At 38.3% G+C, this 23,929-nt stretch overlaps 1 protein-coding gene across 1 annotated transcript in view; it reads right to left on the bottom strand.

Moving 5' to 3' along the window:
* LOC150078678 (sodium-coupled neutral amino acid transporter 7-like) overlaps positions 1 to 23,461 on the bottom strand; it is a 197,634-nt gene extending 174,173 nt beyond the window's left edge. Inside the window, exon 1 of the mRNA XM_090383493.1 lies at positions 22,670 to 23,461. Within this exon, the coding sequence (XP_090239619.1) occupies positions 22,670 to 22,901 (232 nt within the window). The 5' untranslated portion in view covers positions 22,902 to 23,461. The remainder of the gene's footprint in view (positions 1 to 22,669) is intronic.
* Positions 23,462 to 23,929: the final 468 nt, after the last annotated feature.

The following is a 23,929-nucleotide window of genomic DNA, read 5'->3' as shown; positions in this document are numbered from 1 at the left end:
TTGTGAGACAAGAAGACAAACTCATCATTAAATCTAAATAGCATAAAACTTACCAATTTTACTGTGTGGCAAGGTGCTGAGTACTGTTGAAAAATGCAGTTTTGGACGTCTCTGTGGTGATCCCTAATAACGGGTTTCAGGCACTCATCCAAGATAGCAGTGTAGCTTTCTGCATTCACCGTTCCGTTAATAAACTTAATTCGCTAAGCCCTTTTGCTTGTTATGCCCAGACCATCTGACCGGCGGGGAACTTTACAGTCGGTGTTATGCAATCAGGATGGTATGCCTCCGATTTTCGTCTTCTGACATATCGCTTCCCATCCTAGCCATGCAGGTTGAGTTCGAACTATTAACATTACCAGCAGGGGAATTATTTACACCCAATTCCAGTTATATGTTCAGTCTATTAATCTGAAACTTATGCAGATCAACGGGCATCATTCTAGAGTTGTTTCGGACGAGATTAGATTAACAGCAGAACAAAACTCAATCGACATCATCACTATTCAAGAGCCATATTTTGCTAAAGGGCGAATGGGAGATTGTTCAAAGATCACAGGTTATTCTCTTTCCACCCGAGTAATCCAACCTGCTCACCAGCAACCGAAGACTTGTATTGTTGTATTAAACGACAAAATTGATGTAACAGTCATTAATGGTCTCTGTCACCAAACTGCAACTTGTATCCTTGTCACATATTCTACCATGACCTTTTATATCATCTCAATATACTGCCCTCCATCTGAAGACTTAAATAATTCATTAAATTATTTATAATCCACATTGAATTTTTTGGGTCCTCATAATGTCCTTATTTCAGCGGATGTAAACGCCAAGTCTTATTTTTAGTTTAGTGCACGCTCTGATGCTCGAGCACAGTTACTGGAAGAATTTATTATTAATAATAATATGAATATTTTAAGACCTCAACAGTTCACTACGTTCTCCAGCTTCTCCGACGAATCAAACATTGATATCACTTTTTCAAATTCCTTCTGTAATGTAGCTATCAAAGATTGGACTGTACAGCCTAACTGGACATTATTATTATTATTTTAGGGTTGCCCGTAAATTAAATACATTAACCAGTATTTGTGTCTGTAAATTGCGTATGTTCTATGGTCGATTTGCCTGTTTTGCTGGACGAAAAAATCCCAGTTACTGGGGAGAAAAACCTTGCTATCTACGCCTGAGACCGACTAACTCAGCCACGGAGTGAAAAAAGCCTATTAAAGTTCCTCGCGTCATCGACGGGATTCGAACCCAGGCCTTTTCCACCCAATGTGGGGAGGACGGTGACGATACCACTGTGCTACCCGCGCAGACAGCCTAACTGGACAACTAGTGAACAACTAGTGACCATCGGGCAATTTCTTTCTCGGTCTCCATACCTTCTCGTCCCTCAGATTCGAGTATCTGTGTGCCTGAGTATGTTCGCTTCTCAATTAATATTAATTAGGACATATTTGAATACTCTGTAAATGCCGATTTCTCCAAACCGACTAACTCTCATTTTGACGCCATGTCTGTGTCTGAAGCTGTGACACAGATTCAAAAAATTTTGATGAATGCATCATATAAATCATCAAGGAAAAAACGTGTCAATTCCAGAACTTGTTCCTGGTGGTCGTCAGAATTATCTTCGCTTCGGAAACAGGTCCACCACGCTCGACGCACCTATCAGCGAAATCGTCATTTGTCTCAGGCTGATCTTCCCATCTTTTATAATTGTTACGTTGGTCTCAAGAAACGTTACGCGAAGGCAATTGCTACCAGGAAGAAGGAAATTTGAACAGAATTTGTGTACAACTATGGTAATGCAGACCCGTGGGGGCTACTTTATAAAATTGTAAGAAATAAATTATTTGCACAAGAAGTGTATGGATTGATCGTATACAATGGTCTGGAGACCACTAACTGGGACGGATTATGTAAACATTATTCTAGATAATCTTTTTCTACAGGACAATGTGTACTCTGATTCTGATTTTCACACTAATATTCGTTGTGCCAATTCTCTGTATGTTTCTTCAATTAAGACTGGGCATTTTAGTGCCATCTAGTTGGACACAGCGGTCAAACAAGTGAAAGTTAAGAAATGCCCAAGGATGGACATGCTGGAGAGTACCTTTATTGTACGGCTCGCCAAGACTAAGCCCAGTATACTTCTACAACTTTTCAATAAATGTTTAGATGCTGGGACTTTCCCGGATCTGTGGAAGACTGCCCTTATCAAGCTGATTACGAAACCAGACAAGGCCCCCTCTCCTCAGGAACCGAGGTCTTATCGGCCTTTAGCCTTATTGGCCAACCTTGGTAAGCTATTAGAACGTTTAATTGCCCTGAGATTAAACAACTTGTTATTGGAACGGGGACTAATTGCGCCTAATCAATACGGATTCAGGTGTATTGATTAGGCGCTTTTGATTCCCTTTGGTGGGAAAGTGCCCTCGAACGTTTACGTCATGCCGAATGTTCCCAGCAACTTTATCTTCTAATTAAGAGCTATTTCTCTAACAGATTTCTCACCGCCAGATCTAAGTACCGAACAAATTTTGAGTCAGGTCTTTCGAGGGTATCCTCAAGGCTCCATTTTGGGACCACTTTTCTGGAACTTTGTTCTGCAAGGTTGGATTACCCGAACCTTTGACAAAGTGAATAACATGGCATATGCGGATGATTTGACAGTCCTTGTTGGTGGCAATTCAAGATCTTCTATTGAAATATCCGCTGAGAAAGTTCTATCTGATCTTCAACAATGGACAGTTGAAAATAAGTTAAAAATTAGTTCTACCAAGACAAAAATTATGATCCTTGGCTCTAAATTGGACGTTCGTCAACCACCAAGAGATAAAATAAACAATACACAAATACCTCTAGTAACGGAAATTAAACTTTTGGGAATAACTATTGACAGCAAGTCAAATTTTCTCCCTCATTTATCCAATCCGCGAATTAAGATCAGAAGTTTCACCGGCGCTCTTGTCAGAGTTTCTAGAACTGAGTGGGGTCGTTCAAGAAGAAGTTTAAGAATCTACTATAACTCTGTGTTTCTTCCTATGGTTGCCTATGCTGCTGGCCCTTGGTTCCATAGGGTGCGGACTGTACAATTTCAATCAAAATTGATGTCAATCCAGCATATAATGTTACTTCGTATTTTGAAGATTTGTCGAACAGTTTCAACACTTGCCTTGCAGGTTTTAGCTGGGACGTTACCACTCGATCTCTACGTAATTTTCAGAGGCTTATGTTATCGCTTGAAACGTCAGATTCCCACTCAGATCCTTGGAATTTCTATTAAATAAATAAATAAATAAATTCTTTATTGCTAATAAGTACAGGACATGTACTAGAACACTCAAGTCGATGTTAAAGCTGAACGACAAAGAATGTGGCAAGAGTTGATAAAATTGTGGCAGAGTAGGTGGGATGGCACAACACTGGGCAGTATAACATGTAAGTTTTTTCCTGAAGTTGACTCTCTTATGGATAAAAAATTTGCAGCCTGGTTTAGCCTTGACTTGTTTACCTCCTATTTGATATCAGGACATGGATCATTAAATAAGAAACTGTTTAAATTTCGCTTGTCTCCTACGGAACCCTGTCATTGTGGCGGTGTGGAAGATTGGCAGCACGTGTTGTACTGTTGTCCCTCATACAACGAATTTCGAGTAATTCTGCAGAATGCAATTCCCAACTTTTCATCAGGATTGGAACCTAATTTTGTATCAAATGTCACAAATTACCGCGCTCTTCAGGATTTTGCTAAGGCAAACTTCAATAAAAGGCTTACAATCCTTTCTGCAATGACTGCACCTGTGAATGTTTCAAATTCAGCTCAAGACTCTTCACCTTCACTGCAATGACGTCCATTTTCTCAACAAGATCTACAATTCTGGACTTGTGCTCTCTGTGTGGTTTTTTTTTTTTTTTTTTTTTTTTTGCAACTTTATAAGTGTCCTACAACTACAACTGAATTTGGCGATGAAAATTCCTGTGCTCCTTTGCTCGGATGGCTGTTAACTGACTGACTTTGTTATTGGTGATTGACTGTGACTTTGCTACTAATGACTGCAGGACTTACTGGATTTAACCTCAACTGTTTATAAGGTTTGTGCCTGCTTCTGGGCTAAAATGCTTGTGTAAAGTTTTGTCGGGTGAATGGTACTTATCCTTAATTATTTTCTTTGACCTTGTATATACCTTTTTTTTATTTATTTATGTTAATATGCAAAAGATTACTTGCATTGTTTACTTTGAAACCTCAAATTATCATCTGTGTTTACCTCAATCTGTTGAGGTTATCTTGTGTACAGTATCTAATTTTTGTATAGTTGTATAAGTTCCTTTTTTTTTACTATTTTTGGCTCGTACTTCGTTGGGCTCTTGGCATCCCTCTCTTCTGCTGCCACCGGTTGGTAGCCCCTGGTCTACCTCCCCGTGGTGGTGGTGGTGGTGGTGGTGGTGGCGCGTTTCCGACTGCTGATTCCGGGTAGCCAAACAGCCAGTTCATTTCTGCAGAATCTTTTAATTTAAAAGTGAAACGAGGCGGAGATGAACTAACGTTCCAAGTGCCGCCCTAGACAAATACATACATACATGCAGGTTGAATTTCGATTCGTCAGAAAGGATGACGGTGTCCCATTGCTCTTTTGTCCGTGAAACATGCGTTTTAGCCCAAGCAAGTCGCTTCTTCCTCATTTGTTGGGTTAACGATGGCTTCTTCTTGGGCCCAATAGGCATGCAGACCACATTCCGAAAGCCGTCTTCGAATAGGCCGTGCACTTGTTTCAACAGCAGAGGCCATCTCAAAGTTCAGTTTTAGATCAGGGGCACTACGAAGGGTGATTACGAAGGCATAGCCGTTTCAAATATCGATCTTGGGAAGGCGCAGTCGCTCTCTTACGGCCTGATCCAGGTTTTCTCTTCACATCACCGGTTTCACGCTTTAATTTCAGGATACTGTTGACTGATGGTGGTAGCTTATTTTATCAGCGATAGCACGCGTAGAAATCACTTCCTGGGACGGAGAAACAGCTACATTTTTTTTTTCTTGGTGTCAACTGAACATATGGAGCCATGCTTACGCCTTCGCAAAACAGTACTAACGATACTAATGAGCGTGTATACCCTTCTAACTCCGTATTTATAGAAACGGCTGATGCAATACCTTGCAATTACTGTCTGATGCAATAGAAGCATTATCTGACTCAATACCTTTGCTTTGCGACAAACAAAATGACTGTAATCAAACGATATCTTATACGTTTCACTACAAATGCTACTTTTTTTTAAGGTAATGCAGGTTTTTTTGTCCGCCACTGTACATTCGTTCATGATATTATCTTCGAGTTTGCAAGTACAAAAATAAATGATATATCATTCCGAAAGTCTCAATCAGTAATCGAGTTCATAATATTAATCAAAACTAAATGGGTTAAATTTTAAATACAAATTTAAATAATTGATTTTCGCAAATGATTAACTGACATGGATAAAAGTTTAAGTGTGTTTTTATTACTTTAGGTTATGTAATCAAAACCGGAAGTGGGTGATTTTCTTCTTAACTATTCCTCAATTCTTTTGACATCGTATCGTATGTGAACTTGTCTTCGGCGGCACCCAGGCTAATGCCCATCTCCACCTTGTATCTTGTTTATTCGAGTGGATCTTCCATATATAGGCCTGCAGTGTAAATGTGTCAGTGTAAGTGTAAGTGTAGTGTAATGTTCGTGTTTTTGGCAGGCCACTTAGCCACCAGGGCATCCGCTACCTACTAAACTTTCTATGCTGTAAGCCAGTGGTTCTCAAACTTTTTAATGTGAAGGCATCTTAAATCTATTATGAAAAATTCCCGGCACCCCCAGCACCGGGTGCAATGGGCGCTGGCAGAATATTTTGTAAGGTGGTGCTGTTTCAAATACAGTGTACGCGACGGACGGCTCGGCTCAGCTGTTCCGTATATGTAGGTGTATGTATATAAACACTGCGATGCGGTCAGCGATTATTTCATGACGACTTCTAATTTACACAGTTGCATGAAAATCAACGACCTTTTGTAGCGACGGCCACGATGTAAGCCGATGCTAAATTTGACGTCGTTATTTGGCGGCACCCCTATAAAGAGCAAGCGGCATCCCTATAAAGAGCAAGCGGCACCCCTATAAAGAGTAAGCGGCACCCACTTTGAGAACCACTGCTGTAAGCACACAATCCCGCACCCATCAGTAGAGTTGCAAGACTGATGGGTGCCTGCAATCCCGTTCCCAGGCTGCCCACACCTAAAGAGCCAGCAAAAAACAGAAAAAACAAAGTGTTTAACAAACCCGCAAGATCGATATCCCGCATCAGCAAAATCTGCCCGACGCCTGCGGAAAAAAAACAAAAAAACGATACATACCCGCAAGAATGCAAATCATATCAGTATTATCTTCCTGATACGATAAGAATATAAAAACTCGTGCGAATCCGTTAAAAAAACAAAACAGCAACAAAAATTATCCTACCCCAGACAGACAGACACCCGATAAGTCTGAGGGAAAAAAAAAAAAATAAATAATATATATATATAGAATATTAAGGATAATATAAAAAAAATTTTAGAAAAAGTAAATCAATCCAATAATAATACCATCAGGGACCTAAGAAAAAAAAAAACTATTATCGCTTTTTACCGACTTAGTTTCTACTCCTTTAGTTCGATCCCGGGCATACCCGAGCCACAACTTATATCTTGTAATGTCTTTAAACTGTCCTACACTTTTTATTTTTATTTCTTCGAAATTATTAGGGCAATCCGAGGACGTAGGAGAAAATATTTCTTATCTATACCACTATTTTTCGCCTTTGTGGAGTTCAGGTTCTATTATTCCTACTTCTTTAGTTTTTCTTCTTACTATCTGCATGTTTTTCTATGCGTTAATTTAATTATTTATTTATTTTTACGACTATTACATTATGTCCTAGATACGGTCAATATGTAGTATGTATTATATATTTAATCTTATTTTAATCATTAAATTACGTTCTCTGTCGGGTCAACGATGATTAATATATGCTTACATTTATATTTTACTTATATTTCTTACCTTTGATTCTAATATTTCTAAATTTTCTTAACTTTTATCATCATTCGATTTATATTCGATTTATAATTGGCCTATACTGGTTTATATTTGGTTTAGATTTAAATTACTTAGCATATATCGATCATCACAGAAACAGAGAACATCTTGTCGTTTTTTGCCTTCATTCTGGGTGGTTGGCCCCAGTTGAAGTCATCTAGATTGTCGGTAAAAAGCGATTATAATTTTTTTTTTTTTTTTTGCGTTTTCTTAGGTCCCTGATGGTGTTATTATTGGATTGATGTACTTTTTCTAAAAATTTTTTATATTATCCTTAATATTCTATAGACATTATGGGTGTATTGCATGATTGTTTGCAACTGCATTGACCCATAAATATTAGTTACAGTTATTGTCGTTTTAACTTTCTTTCTTTCCTTTTTTATCAATAATTATAAATAAATATATATATATATATATATATATATATATACAGTATCATGAAACTCCAAATTTAAACAACATGAATTAATACAGACAATTGTTTCCGTTTATGGAATACTCTCCTACAATAATTCTGAAACAAAGCAAAATTGTCAAAACTAGACAGCCATTGTGTTTCAGTACCCCTGTTTAATTCAGACAAGGTTCCCCCAAGGTTCAGTTCTTTCCCCCACTCTTTTCCTTTTGTATATTAATGACCTCTTCCATTGACTGGAAATCCTATCCATAGTTTCGCCGATGATAGCGCATTGCATTCTACTTTCCATTTTGAGAAACCTTGCCCTGCTCAATCAGCTTCAACATCTCGTAAATCTGCTACCAATTCCTTAAATGCCGATCTTCAAGTAATTCTCCACTGGGGCAAAGACAACTTAGTTGATTTCAACCCTTCTAAAACTCAGTCTTGTCTTATATCTCCCAAAAAGGATTTTTCTGCTCCTATGCTTATTGCTTTAGTGACACTCCGATTTCTAGGCAAAATGATATCTCTTTTGGGGATTACCCTGACTTCTAATCTCTCTTGGCACAAGCACATTACAAATATTGGTTCCTCTGCATCTAAAAAACTTGGTTTTCTCTTTCGCTCTCGACGTTACTTTTCTTCCAAACAGCTGCTCACTCTGTATAAATCGCAAATCCGCCCTGCCATGGAATATTGTTCCCACATCTGGGGTAGTGGTGCCCCCAAAACCTCTCTCAGGCTTCTTGATTCCATTCAGAAGAGGGCAGTTAGGTTAATTAATGATTCATCTCTAACGGAGTCTCTCCACTCGCTGTCTCATAGATGTACTGTTTCTGCTGCATGGCTTTTCTACAGATACTTCCATGGGCACTGTTCTTCTGAATTGGCTTCTATAATTCCCGCTCTCTCTTTCAAAACAGTCCGAACACGTGCCGCCACCAGCCAACATCCATTTACTGTCCAATTTCAAACTCACAGAACCAACTTTTCATCTTCCTCGTTTATTCATTCAACTGCCGTTTTCTGGAACAACCGTCCTTCTTACGTATTTCCTGAAAATTACAGTCTACAGAAGTTCAAGTCCAATGTCAACAAATATCTTCTTTCGTCTTCTTAACCTCAAACCCAAGCACGGTACTAAGTACTATAGGTTCTAATACCTCTCGTGTTTGGGGTTCACATAAAAAAAAACAAAAAAAAAAAAAACACAACTAAAGAGTCATGGCTCTCAAGTCCATGAGTGTAGCAGATTTCTGGAACAACTTCTCTTTCGAAAAAGTCGGATGGGTTCAAGTCTGCACTCACGAGGTGGGCAGAAATACCAGTAGTTGCAGTGATCAGGACAACGGTATGCTATATGCAAGGGTCAAAAAGAGTGTTTCAATGCAACATTAGTTGTATGTGGCGTGACGCAGTGGCGTAGCTAGGATTTTTTGTCAGCAGATACATTCACAAAAAAAGGCGCCAATTGCCTAATGCTAAAAAGCGCCACAATACCAGATTTCGACGCCAGGGGGTACAACGTACCTGCCGACCCTCCCATGAATAAGCCACTGGCGTGACATCCTGAATAAATCACTGGGTGTCCACGGAAAGCTGAGTTAGAGAGAGCTACAGTAGAAAATCGCTTAAGACACTTCTGAGATAAGTTGAAGAAGAGTCCAATTAAATCGTGGAATGACAGGGCTACCCATACGGTTCACTTTAAATCATTGCAAAGATACAGAATGAAAATAATCACGATATTGCAGCTTTGATTTATGTGATGCATTATAGATCGTAGATCTCCAGTGAGACCAGAAATAAAATGTTTGGATGTTCTAAAGGCTTTTTGGCAAAAAGTAACTATTATAGAATGTGATTGTATAATATTATAGAATGTGATAAGAGTATTTAGTAAGTTTGGGTTTTTTGTTTTTTTTCTGTCGAAAACTATTTGTCAGCTGATTACGAAATACTACTACTGATGAACTACTGCTACTACTACTGATGAACTACTGCTACTACTACTGATGAACTACTGCTACTACTACTGATGAACTACTGCTACTACTACTGAATACTACTACTGATGAACTACTGCTACTACTACTGAATACTACTACTGATGAACTACTGCTACTACTACTGAATACTACTACTGATGAACTACTGCTACTACTGATGAAATACTACTGATTACGAAAACATTATCAATACTTTCTCCACATCTAGAGCCTGCAAAATTAACCCAATGAGATTTTTAAATTTATAAAAACCAAGATTTTCTGTTATCTGTTTGAAATGAGATTAAATGTTTTTTTATGAAATGAAATTCAATTTTCTTATATGAAATGTGACTAACTTCTCGTAAGAATTTATTTCTGATGAAAGCTAATGCATTTATATTTTTTTTAATATCTAATTAAAATGATTAGTTTTTACTAGGAACTTTTCAGGTAACAGAAACTGAGGCGTAGCAGAAGGCTCTTCTCATTATAAAGGACCCAATTTAAAAGAGGGATTTCCCAGAGCAGATTTTTCACTAGGCTAATTATTGGAGAGCTGCATTTTCTTGTTTGCATCTGGACATTTAAAAGTCTTGGCACAGTTCCACAAAAAGGCTAAACATGAGGTTGCGACTAGTGTTCCAGAATGACCAAATCCGTCTCTGGCATTCTTAAATACAGAAGCCACCAAATGTGTAGCAAGTGCACCTGTGCACGCCGTATAAAAAGGAACCCAACAGCGGCCCACATCCACTTGCATCTTGGTCCAGCGAATCCTGACTACGCCACTGCCTGAATAACATCAATTGCAATCAAGAAAAACGCTTCCATTCGACACCAGATGGCAGCACCAGCACTATACGTTTATTCTAATTAAGTCAAAAGTGCTTCGTATAAATCTCGAGCTAAAACGCTAGCTGAGCGGAAAGCATGCGCGCAGCTGGGATTTCGCTTTTATTTGGGGTAGCTGAGGATTAGAGCTGCTGTTTCGACTCACAGAAAATTACTCAGATTTTTTTATTTTTTTTATTCTGATTTGAGTCTCTTTGGGAGGGGCGAAGTCTCAGCCAGCCTCCCCCATCCCTAGACGCGTCTGTGGTGGAAAATACAGTATATTACGATTACGCAACAATTCAAGAACATCATTTGTGTACGTAACTATGAAATCTTTCTGTTCTAGACTCATGCGGATTAATTCACCCACACCTTTTTGCATCTCCCATACTGGGAAATTTATCACAACTGGGTTCTCAGGTCTTACACTGTGGATGCCCTGAACAGCAGTAATACTTGAAAGGGCTGAGTATGGCACTCAACGAAAGTAAACAGAAGTATACATTTCTTAATGGGAAAGTACTATTAATTTTGAAGGGCAACTCATTGTGATTTGCCTCACAGTATGAGGGGGGGGGGTGTGCAAGGCGTTTTTATTCTTCAAACCATTTTAGCTGCATGTTTTTCGAATCCTGAGGTAGCGGAACTGAAATCTAAAACTCTAGGTACAAATCTGGTATTTGCGTTGGCAACTTTGAAACCACGCATTTTAATACCAAATGTCATGTCAGCTAACTGTATGCAGAAGGAAGTTTTCATTGTGAAAGAGAGAGTACTACAAAAACGGAAATTCTCAAAATTGGAGAGAAAATTCTGTGCAGACTTTTACTGGGTGCCCATCAGCATGCACACCTCACATAGTGGATGAAGCCAGACAAACATGATTGAAGAATCTGAAGACGAATTAAAGCTTGCGGCGTCTCTCACAAAACACGAATATGAAAAACAGCATGACGTGGGAGAATGCGCCCAACACGCTTTTTCCGTTTCTCCAAACTGCTTAACGAAGAGCCAAACAGTATCATTTGCTGTTTCACAACGTAAAGAAAGTTCTATACAGAATTTTCTCTGTAGTGTATCAACAGAATTTCCATTTTGTACAGTATGGCAGAAAGTTGTAGTTTACAGATATCAGAACACAGTATCCTCGGCGGAAGAGAAATATTCATTTGATGCAACTGAATTTGATGTTGAGGTTTCGTACTGCATAAGTGGTAAGTGAAGGGCTACAAAAGCTTTGAGGTAACAACAGGTCTACCAGGTGAAGATTAAAAGATTAATTGTGCCAAAAGCACCTGAATTGAATGGTATCCCAGGCGAGAACTGTCCTTAATTGGATGCTAGTGCCGAGAAGAGTCCCTAAATAACGGCGTGATGTCAACAATCTGGCCGATTTCCCAGTTCATCCCTCCTTAACGTCGGCTGATTCCGGAGATAGTGAACAGATATACTTTCCAAATTATAAGCTAACTGGGGCCCGAAGCGTAAAGCACTTTCCTTTATCTACAAGGGGGTCTTTCTACCCATTCTGTGCTATGGGAAATCTGGTGCACCATTTGGAAGTCATCAGGAGAGAATCAACCAGCGAATGAAAAAAAGCATACCAACCAACATCCTTGGGTTCCAGCTGGACTTAGCCAATAACCATTAGCAGGAAAGAAAGCGGCCCATGAAACACCTACTTGATCAATGGCAAACAGACTGGAATAACACGGTAAACGGCGAGATAACTAAGATATTCTTACCCACTGTCACAGTTAGTTGTAGCGCAGTGGTATCGTCACTGTCCTCCCACACCCAGTGGAAAGTACCCGGGTTCGAATTCTGTCGATGACGCGAGGAACTTTAATGAGCTTTTTTCGCTCCGTGGCTGAGTTAGTCGTTCTCAGGCGTAGATAGCAAGGTTTTTTTTTCTCCAGAAACTGGGGTTTTTTTCGTTCAGCAAAACAGACTAATCGACCAGAAACACATGCAATTTACAGACACAATACGCATGAGTATATGTAGGAAATTACAGGGTGACCGTAATATAATAGTTTGATTATTTTATTTATTATTTATTTTATTTTATTTATTTATTTTTTTTTTTTTTTGTCACAGTTACTTGTCCAAGCCTCCTCCGTGGTACTCACCTGGACTCCAGGCCACTTTCCTGTTAACTGGGCATGGACTACTCAAGTAGAAGCTTACAATATTAGGAATAGAACAAGACCCACGCTGCCATTGAGGCGAAGATGAATCCTGGGATCACGTAATGTACACCTGCATCTCATATGCAGAGCACCGTCTACGGCTTTACACCCATCTGCTTGGCAGCCCTCGTCATCAAGAGCACATTGTCTTGGAGGACGCAGACTCCTTTGCAGCCTTCACTCAATTCGTCCAGGCAGTCTTCACAACCAGACATGCACATGAGTAAACAACAGGCCAAACCGGATCCCATAGAGCCCAACTCCCTGAAAAGTGAAACACGCCGCTAACGGCTACAACTATGAGTGATAAGCTGATAGATAAACGCATCTGGGATCTACCCCAAATAAGAAACCCTGACTAGGGTAGGATTACTGCGAGCACCCATTGCAGGATCATAAGTGCAGCAGACTGCTACTTGCTAATCCCACTGTGGGGTAGGATTATTGCTGGCGCTCCCTTGAGCGCGGGATCTCAACACAGACACCACTGCTGGCACTGCCACGAAGTGCGAGATAGATCGCTGAGTACACTGCCTTTGGCGCTCACAGGGTGCTCCTGCATTTGTGACTTTTGTCCCCTCTCCCTCCTCTCCTTTTTGCCTACAGTCTTCAGGGTGGGAATTCTTCCCTATCACCCACCTGCTCTTTATACCCAGCATTCAAACCTTTCTTTTATTTAATTCCCCGTGCTCTCTTCTAATAAAAAAACTTTTTTTAAAAAATTGGTCTCCGTCAGGAAGCTCAGGCGACCCTGGCAGAGGCCAGCGAGAGTATGATGGGGCAGCCTGGCTCACCTCCCAGTGGTGGTGGTGGGTAACGCAGGGTCCCACTATCGGGCCCTGAGGCCTTTCTTCCCCTTTCCTCTTAGCGGGGGAGCTGACGGTCTCTTTGTCTCCTTCCCCGCTGATTCCTCCTTCCCTCTGGTGGGGCATGGCCTGCCCCATTGACACCTTGGGGTCGCCTTCTCTATTTATCCCATTTTCTGTCTGTTTCCCCCCCCCAGCTTTCAGTCTCCTCCTCTGCTCTCTCCCTTAAAAATTTACATAACCAGTGTTCAACGGAACCCCTAGTAAGTAGAAGGGAATCACCAAGAAAAAGAAGAATGGACTCTGGGTGTGCCAAGCCCATCTCACCAGATGTGAGCCCCTGGGGTTGGTCCTAAACTTGGGGTTGGTCCTGGGGTTGGTCCTGGGGTTGGTCCAACGTTTGGTAAACACCGAAATCAGATTCTGATTTCGGTGTTTGAGTTTAAGATGCCCTGTAATTCATAAAAATGTATTTTAAAATGACACCGAAGGTTGGGCCCACCCCAATAAAGTTCAATTAAAAATGAAGTGCCATTAATTTTTATTCATTTATCTTATAATGTCTATATATTCATATTTGCAAAATTGAAGATGGATACTTCATCTGAGCAGATGGCAGATTCCCAATTCTTTGTGTTTGGAAATTATAAATTTTTGAATAAAATTTCATACGTTTTTCAATACATTAGTTGTGCACCAACTGGAGATCGCGATCTCTGAAAGCATAGCAAAATATTTAAGAAATCATGAGGAAAGCTGATTTGAATTTACCAGGTTTATCTGAATATTTAATAGTTTACTATTTTCATTTAGTTAGGTTGATCAAATATCTGCTCCTTTATATATGGCCATTCTTATATTATCTGCGTTAAACCGTATTAATTTCTCTTCATGTTTTATTTGAACGGGGCATTAAATGCAGTTTATTCGCTAAAGAACAAAATTTAAGATTAGATTGTAACATTGAGTTGTATCAAAAATTACTAGAAGAAAAATTTAAATGAAACTGCTTATTATATTCGTATAGGCAACTCTTTCCACAATGGAACTTTAAAAAGTTTCGTAACAGACAGGTTTTCATTATGTGAACGTAAAACTGAACCGTGTGTAATTAAGTTGTCAGGTTAGACTTCATAGAATGTACCTTAAATAAGAAAACGGGAACAAATACATTATTACCATAACACAGTAGAGCAGAATTGACTTCCAAGATGTATGTGTACCTTATTCATTAAATAATTTATAATTCCCGCACACTTAAACTTAGATCTTTCTGGTTTGACTTTGTTTCAGTAGCATGAAACAAAGCAGCGTGACTGGAATAGCATTCCGAAGTTGAAAGTGCAGCCTACATTGAATCAATCAACTCGCCATCAATGTTTATTTATTTGTTGTCAGAACCCGAGTAGTTTGCAAAAGCATTCACGAAGTAATTCTCAATAAAGTTGGTACTGACGAAGTACAAACATTATTCAGTCAGTTTATTCAGATTTTGGAATTGTAAAGAGTGCATGGATAAATCATGGACGATTATACCCTACAACCAGCAGACTGAATCTAGTCCTTGATGATTTTTTGTACGGCCCTCGATTATTCTGTACGGCACTTTTCATACTATCCTTCATAATGAGCTAAACATGTATCGCGTGTGTAAACACCTGGTACCACGAAATCGCACCACCACCACCAGCGGGCAAAACGTGCCCGCGTAAGCGGTGAGAAGATTAACGGAACTGATGCACACACAATTACAAACCATCAGCTTCTCGGTACACCCAGTGCCCATATGCCTGGTTGTGTGCATCAATGACAGGGGGAAATTGTTACTTCTCCGGTTTTTCGCCTAATGTTCAGTTACTCTATCTCCTGGTTTTCCACACTTCAACACAGTTTTGGAACACAACGCACAATTCAAAACCGATATAATACAAAAGGCACATCGCAGCCGAGTTGCAATTGCCAAAATGTGAATACAGTGTATATATATATATAATTTTTTTTTTTTTTTTTTTGTTTCAAAATTCTGGAAAGGCAACTAACATTAAAGAACAAATAAAAACATCGGTCCTCCTCTGGCTTGAAAATTCTTCCGATTAAAAACTTTGGAGGAACACTAAAAGAAAAGGATCCTACAATTATTCGCATGGCAGTGGCGGGTAAGTTTTTTTTGGGTTACCAACTTTGCTGCTTAAAATTTCACGTACGATAGCACTAAAATAGCACGATAAAATTCCACTGTTACACGATAGCCGAAAGAAACTCGAGTCGGGTTCAGTTTATTATAGGTTATGACAGGCGGTGTTAAGATGGAAGTAACCGCATCCAGGCGCCAGCTCTTAGGAGGGACAAAATTAATATTATATTACTGAGATCTTTTAATGTAGTGCGGAGGGGCGGCATTTTCTCGTTTGCATCTGAGGACTTAAGTCTTGACACAGTCGTGGTTACGATTCCTCTTTGCGTGACATGTATAACATCAAATGTTATATATGTCACGTTGATCGGCAGGGAGACATTACACAGCGAAAATTTTAAAGGTAATTCTAATTTCAAATCATATTATTGGATAACTAAAATTAAACAAAAATAAATCCTCTTTTGACTATGCGGATAATATAAGAGGTTTTTGTTTTGTTTTTTTTAAGATAGAGAACAAGTTCGCTTCCTTTTTTCATTAATGTCATTTTAATACTAATACTAGGGCTTAATTTCGTTTATGACATCTTTATTACAAATACGGAAGTGTACTTTTTAATTATTTTTTGCTGTGCTTTCTTTTCAGAGCATACTTCCTATTAAGATTAATAGGAAATTGCACTAGATTCCCTTAATCTTAAGTCATGATTTAGTCATGACGTCTATCTGCATGAATTAGCATAGCATAGGGATATTATCTTTGAGGATGTTAATTTACATTGATTAGTTTAGTTTTAGGGAGTAAAGTTGTTTTTTAATGCTTTTTTTCAAACCATGTTATTGTGGTATTGATTGATCCGTAAGCATTTTGAGTCAAGATATTTAACACAGACATTATTATTATTATTATTATTATGTCTAAGGTGGCACCTAGACTTCCGTCTATCTCCACCTGATTAAGTTGACTTTGTGCAGAACCTCTGCAAAATAGACCTGTATGGAAGATCTCTTCGCCATCAGGGAGAAGCTGTCACCTTTTAACACAGACAGATGAAATTCAGATTTTTTCAGGTTTCATGTAAAAACGTTTTTGGCATACTGCCAAGGAAAGTATTAGGATATATCTACAAATCACGCGGGTCCGTGGTTTGTTGCTACACTAAAACTTAGCATGACTTTCCCGATTTCAGCGAGGCATGCCGTTCACTAAATATCTACATAAATTTTGATAAAGCATTCCAGAATTCGCAATCACTCAAGGCCAACCCTTAAAGAAGAAGGAAAAATATTTGAAGAAGAAATAAAGAAGATTTGGCAGGCACATTGGAGTGGGTCTGGCATGGGTAGGGTGACTTATATGTTAATACCTGAGGTAGATGAGTGCAGAAGGCAAGGAGCTGGCCCGAATTGGGCTTGGACAGCACTATGATTGTTAAAGGGCACAGACTGAGGGCTAGACTTCAGCAGTTGGGCCTGGTTCAGCCTGTTCCTGAGGAGAAGCTGATGATGCTTCTCATATTTTATTTGATTGTGAGAAGTATGGACAGTTTAGAAGTGAGCTGTTCCATCAAGTTGGTGCATTAAATGCTGAGAATGTTTACAGTGTTTTTATTGAAAAGAAGAGATATAAGGCATTTTTATGTTTTATGCATAAGGTTTTTGAAGTTCGAATGTGAGGGAGATGCTCGGGCAGGACAGAGATGCTTGGTATTCATATATGGACTCTAGCCTGGCCATGGCAATTATTACTTAAATCTTAATGTTTGCCTGTTGAAAACTATTGCCCAACAGTCATTGCTAACCTCTTCTAACGTTATAGGTGACTGCACTGAAATGTCCAAAAACTTTGCTCATAGGCAAGGGGAATGTAGCCCAAAAATGCCTCCCTAATAGTCCTTGACAATGAGCAACAGGAAATTGGTTCTTCAGTACTCCAAAATGGAGTCAAACCCAGACTGGTATTTAATGAAACTATCACTGTTCCACCACCAAGAAACACCAAATTTGACATTAATAGAGATAATAAATTGTATTTCTCAATACTAGGGTATAAATTCATTGCAAAACTCGTTACAAAGAAAGCAGAGACGCTTGTTGCTGCTACGAATCTTGGACACGTTTCTGGCCCAATTCTGGGCGGCCAGAGGTGATTTAAAATCTGATGCCCTTCATCTTACGTTAACAGTTGTCCGGATAATTTTGGCATTGTGCATACTATAGTAATCAATGTGTTCAAATTCTGAGAGCAATAAAACGTTTTATGAAGAAATTAAAACTCTTACTTGACATCATGATTACAAATTATAATAAAATTATAATAAAATTATAACAAAAATTATAATAAAATCATAACCTTCAGTATCACTAAATTTTGGGAATTTGTTTTCTCCTTCATTATTTTTTTTCTCCGAAACATCTATAATAGTCTCCGAAACACTCTCTGTGGAATCTCCTCCTTCGCCGCTTTCAATTATCAATACACTGTCTTAAGAATAATAATGATAAGTAGAAAAGAAAACTTTACACTTGCTATTACTACAAAAAAAAAAAAAAAAACACAGCCAGAGAAGTTTTCAACACAAAAATACTTTTAAAATAGTTTAGCATTTAGAATGTCTGAGACGACAAATAATAATATAAATAACCATGAACTTTTTACTTTTATTTTAATAATTAAACTAAAAATAACAAAATTAAAACTCATTTGGATACACACTAAAAAATGAGTGACGTAAATATAAAAACAAACTACTCTCTACTTTTTTTTTTTTTTCATAAACAGCTAAGATATATCTGAAACGGTCAGTTTCTACACTTGTGATACGCTCTCCAGCATCGATAGCAACCGGTTGCACCTCGCTAGCAGTCTAGACAAGTTGCTCAACTGTTTGCAGGTTTCATTTAAAAAAAAAAAGAAAAAAAGAAGTGTTTACAGGCGATTTAATTGCAGCTCTTGCAGCTTGCGGTTCTCTCTTAATTCACTACACAATACACGTCATTACCAGTGCGAAATTGCAAAACTCTTCGATGGGAAGAGCAGATGAATATATAACTGTCGTGGAGCACATTGCCCTCTCGGAAGCCTGCTTGTTTAGTCTTTCCTTCTCTCCAGAGAAATCTGGCATTATAGGTGATAAGGTCTCATTACTGTCCTTTCAACCTTGTTTCGTTTGCTAAAGAAACTCTAACAGAATGATACAAATTGATGGATGTATCATTCTGTTAGAGTCAAAAGAGTAGGATGGTGGTTTAAAAGAACCACCATCCTGTTCTTTTCCGATTAATGATAAATCTAATAAAAGTATACCTCGCTTAACGTCAGGTTTAGGATCCTTGAAAACGATGTATTAACCAAAATGTCGTTAAACGCATGGCGATTTTACACACATACTCCCATGTTATGATGAAAGTGCAGTCCTTAAAAAAATAGTGAATTTTAAACGTATCAGTCGTTGGAATGTAATAGAGTAATAGTAAAAGAAGAGATAACAATGACTTAGCTATATAACAGGGTTGTAATAAAAGAGAAGATTCAAACTTCGTGGATCGTTGATGTACTTAATCTGGAACAATCCATTAGGTCTATAACCATGAAAGAAAGGAAATCGTAGAATTAAAAAGAATGAACATTTTTGTTGGTGGTTCTTTGTCTTAGTCGGTCACAGACAATGAAGATTATTCTGTTGTAGGTAGATATGTAATGTAGGTGGTTGAAATTTAAACTTTCGTATCCTTCTCTTTGCACAATAGCGGGTGGCATTGTGTTTTTTATGTCCCTTTTAACTGTGCTGCTCCTCTGCATGCCTTAACCTTTCTCGGCAAAGATGGCAATTGAAACTCTTCTAGCATGTCCTGGTTTCTATTAATTTTTTTGGGACTGAAGCGTTAGTATTTCTTCAACTTATCTTGATTCTTTGGTTTTCAGGTTTAAGAAGTTCTTGTGCAGTCAGATCTTTACCATGTGATTCGAGTAAATCAATCACACTAGCCTTTTAAACATTATCCAAGCTACATTATACAAGCTATATTTGTATATCATGAGCTGGCACTCCCAATCCACGGTAATTTTGGATCAGCCAGGCCTGTTTTTTTTCAGGCTCCATTCACATTCTGTCTTAATTTCCACCCATGCTGCTTCTACCATTCGTGAATATTTTGGACTTATTTTAAAGAAAAATATTAAAGCGAAATCAGTAAAGGAATCAAATAAACGTAGAACAAGTAAAAGTAGCATGCAAAGTACCTTCTGTTTACTAAATGATGCTTCAGTTTGGAAAAATTGGTGGGAAACGTCGCAACTTTGATTACGACGTTTGATTGCAACAACTCAGCTTGGAGTGTTGCTATTCAGTTGTGCTCTTTTTTACTGGAAATTATTTTTAAGATGCCGTTACAGCGAGGTGAGGGTCAACGCAAATCAAATATCGGTGGTAATTTTCAAGTGTTGTTATAAAGAAATGCCATTAAACGAAATGTTGGTAAGCGGGGTATACCTGCATATTGATTGTCTCACCTTTAGAAAATAGATTAAATGCTACTAAGATATTATTTTCTTACTGTCATCAGTAACAAAGATTTTGTACAGTTTGGTAGGCAAACAAAATAAAAAATAAAAAATAATAATAATAACAATAAAATAATAATAATAATAAAAATAAATAAATAAAATCTACTACAAAAATTATGCTAGATTTTAAAAGGCAATATTTTCCAACAGCACTATTTTTGTTAAACGGTAATGTGTTCGAAATGTTGGATTATATAATCATTTTAAGAAAGCATACACGTTGCATTACAGTTATTCTGCAATGATGACTTCGTGCTTCATATTATGATCGCATGGGTCAAATAAAATAAGAAAAATAAAATTCATCACAAACAAATAGGAGTCAACATGTTTACGTCATTCTCTAGATCACCAGCTACTTCTACTGCAGGCCATCATCTTGATGGGAAATCAAGGACGTTACAAGTAATGTCAAACTGCTCTTTTTTATGTGTGGAGAGAGCTACATGAGTTTAGGTATACTTCAGTACCACGGCAGATAAAGAGAAGAAATAGCTGCAATTCCAGAAAAGAATTATACACCGGTAAGGTGTTTTAAAAAGTACACCATCTTAGGTGTTGAAGTAATTCTTGAAATCAACTTGATGTGTTTTTGATACAACTACAACTAAATGGCCTGAATCTATCGGGGTGGTGATTTCATTAAAAAGGGAGGGGAAGGGGAGAAAACTGCTCTAATAGCATTGTCTATTTGCTTGTTAATACCAGATGTTTCTCAACGCGAGCTCCGAAAGACAAATTTCCAGGATCAACGTCACTTTTCTGTCTCACGAGTTAAAAACTGCATCCGCATTCCACTTGGACAGGGTGTCGCTGTGCTGTGCGCGCGACTTCATTTTACCGAAGCGGAAACCCATTGGTCCGAAATTAGTTCTTTACCATCTGATGGATTAATCATAAAACACCCTGCATAAGCTTCACCCACCTGGAAGAAATCACCATGAAATTGTGGATGTAATTGCTTCAGCAAAATTAATGGACGAAATTCGTGAGGCTTCATGAATAGGCAACGTGGAATGCATGTTTCTAGTTCCGGAATTCTGGTTGGGCCCAAACCATTACGCTAATATTAATGATTAGCAATCCAACTGGAGGGCACAGTCCGGCATTATAATGCTATCAACACAGATCCCGAAAGTGTTCTCCATTTACACCCGCTGCATTATTTAGCATACTTAACACATAATTTACATTCTAGGTGCTTCTTCGCCTCCGTTTTTCTTTCCCAATTTAATAAACGAACGGGCTCGTATGACATGAAGTTATATATATTTTTTTGGATCTGCTTGCTGAGAACACAATAAAAAATAATTGACAGTTACCTTTATTTCCCATTAATTATACAGTATATTCGGCAGCCACAGTACAATATGTTAAATTTTTAAATAAAATGAACCTTGGCCAGTTTGCTAGACCAAATAAATTCGTTATTTATTATTCGTTATTTAAATCTTGCAGGCCAAGCTACTTGTCTATAACTGAAGAAAACTTGTATCATCGTAATTCTGTTTCAACCTGCTGCTTTTCCATTTTTTTCTTCCTCCCCGCCCCAACAACTGGTAATACTGATTATCATGATATATATTTATGGTTAGTTTTTTTTTTTAACTATAGTAAAGTTCATAATATTCTGGCATTTTAAATATTAAATTTTCACTAATGCTGTGAATATATAACACCACTAACAAAATATGGCCAATTTACAAAGTGGGAAGGAGTTTTAAAAAAAAACAAAAACATGTGTTATAAATACTGAACAAAAACATGTGTTCATGTGTTATAAATACTTAACAAAAACATGTGTTCATGTGTTATAAATACTGAACAAAAACATGTGTTATAAATACTGAACAAAAACATTGTTATAAATACTGAACAAAAACATTGTTATAAATACTGAACAAAAACATGTGTTCATGTGTTATAAATACTGTAATGAAAAGAATTTCTCTGCGATTTCATTTGGCACTAGTACAATAAAACTATAAATTTTATACTACTGGTGTTAGTCAGTTAGTATCACTTTTCAGTATTCTGTTTTAATTAGAACTAATTATAAATGTGCATACTCAGTGCGTTAAAAAGGTTTAGAGCAGTGGCGTGCATCAGGGGATTTTGTAGGACCTCTAGACCCTGCTGCGAAATAATAATTAATAAATCAGTAAAGTAAATTTACTTTAACTCAAGCTAAACGAGAGACACGCGTTAAATTTAATGTGTAAGCGACGCCACTGGCATAAATCTCTTTACTGAACTGCATAAACGAAATTAAATGCATTTCATCCAAAGCAGACGAAAAATTAAGCGCTCACACTAACACTGATTAATTTTTTAAATAACAAATATTGTATTTTTAAGTGCGAAATAACGTAATAAATTTTGATGTCCTTGAAAAATCGAACTCATGCATGAATTCAACTTTTAAAGAGGTAAAATTTCAGACTACACTACGAATTTTTCTTAACTGACAAAATGCAGGAAATAAAATTTTATTTCCTTAAAAGATTTCCCTTTTACTAGTCTATAGAGATTTAACTAAAAACTTCCCTTTTCAATTCTGGTAAAATAGCAATAAAGCAGTAATATAAAATTATAGACAAGCAAAAAATTACTTACCTCCACGAACGGCCGGTGTTATGACGGGAGAGACAACCTTTTCGGCTCGATCCTCCAATAGCGGAGTTCCTTCCTCCTGGATGGTGGCATATTCCACTTTGTTGCTGCGGTTGATACGTATGGATCCATGTTTCAGTTTGTCTGACAAATCTGACGAAAGGGTCTGCCATGGAATGTATGTAGGAAAGTCCACACTGCTACTAAAACTCTCGTGTATGAAGGAGGAAGCCATGTTTAAGTCCGCCGGCCAAACGAGAGACACACACAAACAACGCGTGCAGTTCAACGGAGGCGACAGCGGTTGCCGAGAAGTGTGGTTCTACCTGACTGCTAACTTTTCCCCGTTTATTTTTCGGGCTGATCTTAGTGCGTGCGGTGACCACTAGAGCAAGTCCCCAATGATGCAAGAATGGCCTCCGCACGTCGCCGTGGTTAAATGAGGCCGAAGGGATGCAGTTTAACCTTCGCGTCTATTCAGTTTTCTTCTGCACTTAAGCTTTCCAAAGAGGAGTCAAACCCACAGGCAAGTCCTTGACGCTGCGTGCTCGATCAACGGCCTGGACACAAGGTCGACACGTGCGATCGCGACGTTGTCGTGTGCGTCTGTAATCGGGACGTTCCTCTTTCCCTTTGAATATGTCCGTTTCGAACCTAAAACGATTATAAGAAATGGGCGCCTTCACTACTGACCTCTGACGGCTAGCGTGGATATCGAAAAAGTGTCACGTGATCAGTTATTGTTGACAAGGTTACAGGCTCTCAGCACCAGGTTTTCAAGGCTGCTTCCTGGGGGAACAGAGCCATTCAGAAAGCCAAATGGCATAAACATCAGGATGGCCTCCGACCCCGAGTCTGATCGAAGTCGTACTGACCCAGAAGCAGGGTTCATCTGAAGCTGATACACGCTGTGGAGAAGAAAGATTACTTTCTGTTTATGAGGAGGACAAAACAGACAAAAAGAGCGCATGTGGACAGATAAATATCAAGTCCTTGTGGAGGGACAGGAATTTTCAGAGGCGACCGACGGATGGGGTCTGTCCACATGTGTTTACACTCGCACTTAAATTACAGACTTTCCTGTGGAGAGACCCGCGCACTATTTTTTTTCCTATTGACTTGCGCAATTTAGTATTATATTTCAACATTCAACCTGCTCATTAATACTGATGAATTATCTGATGATTAATAAAAAAATTATCATGCTTCTCTGGTTCGAAATCATTAACCCTGAAATAATGATAAACATTAGTGCATTATTAC

The sequence above is a fragment of the Mastigoproctus giganteus genome, chromosome 10 (assembly GCF_048544385.1).
Source record: "Mastigoproctus giganteus isolate SK-2022 chromosome 10, ASM4854438v1, whole genome shotgun sequence".
Taxonomy (NCBI): Eukaryota; Metazoa; Arthropoda; class Arachnida; order Uropygi; family Thelyphonidae; genus Mastigoproctus; species Mastigoproctus giganteus.
Note: the sequence above shows the minus strand (reverse complement) of the source record. Positions and strands in the feature narration are given on the sequence as shown.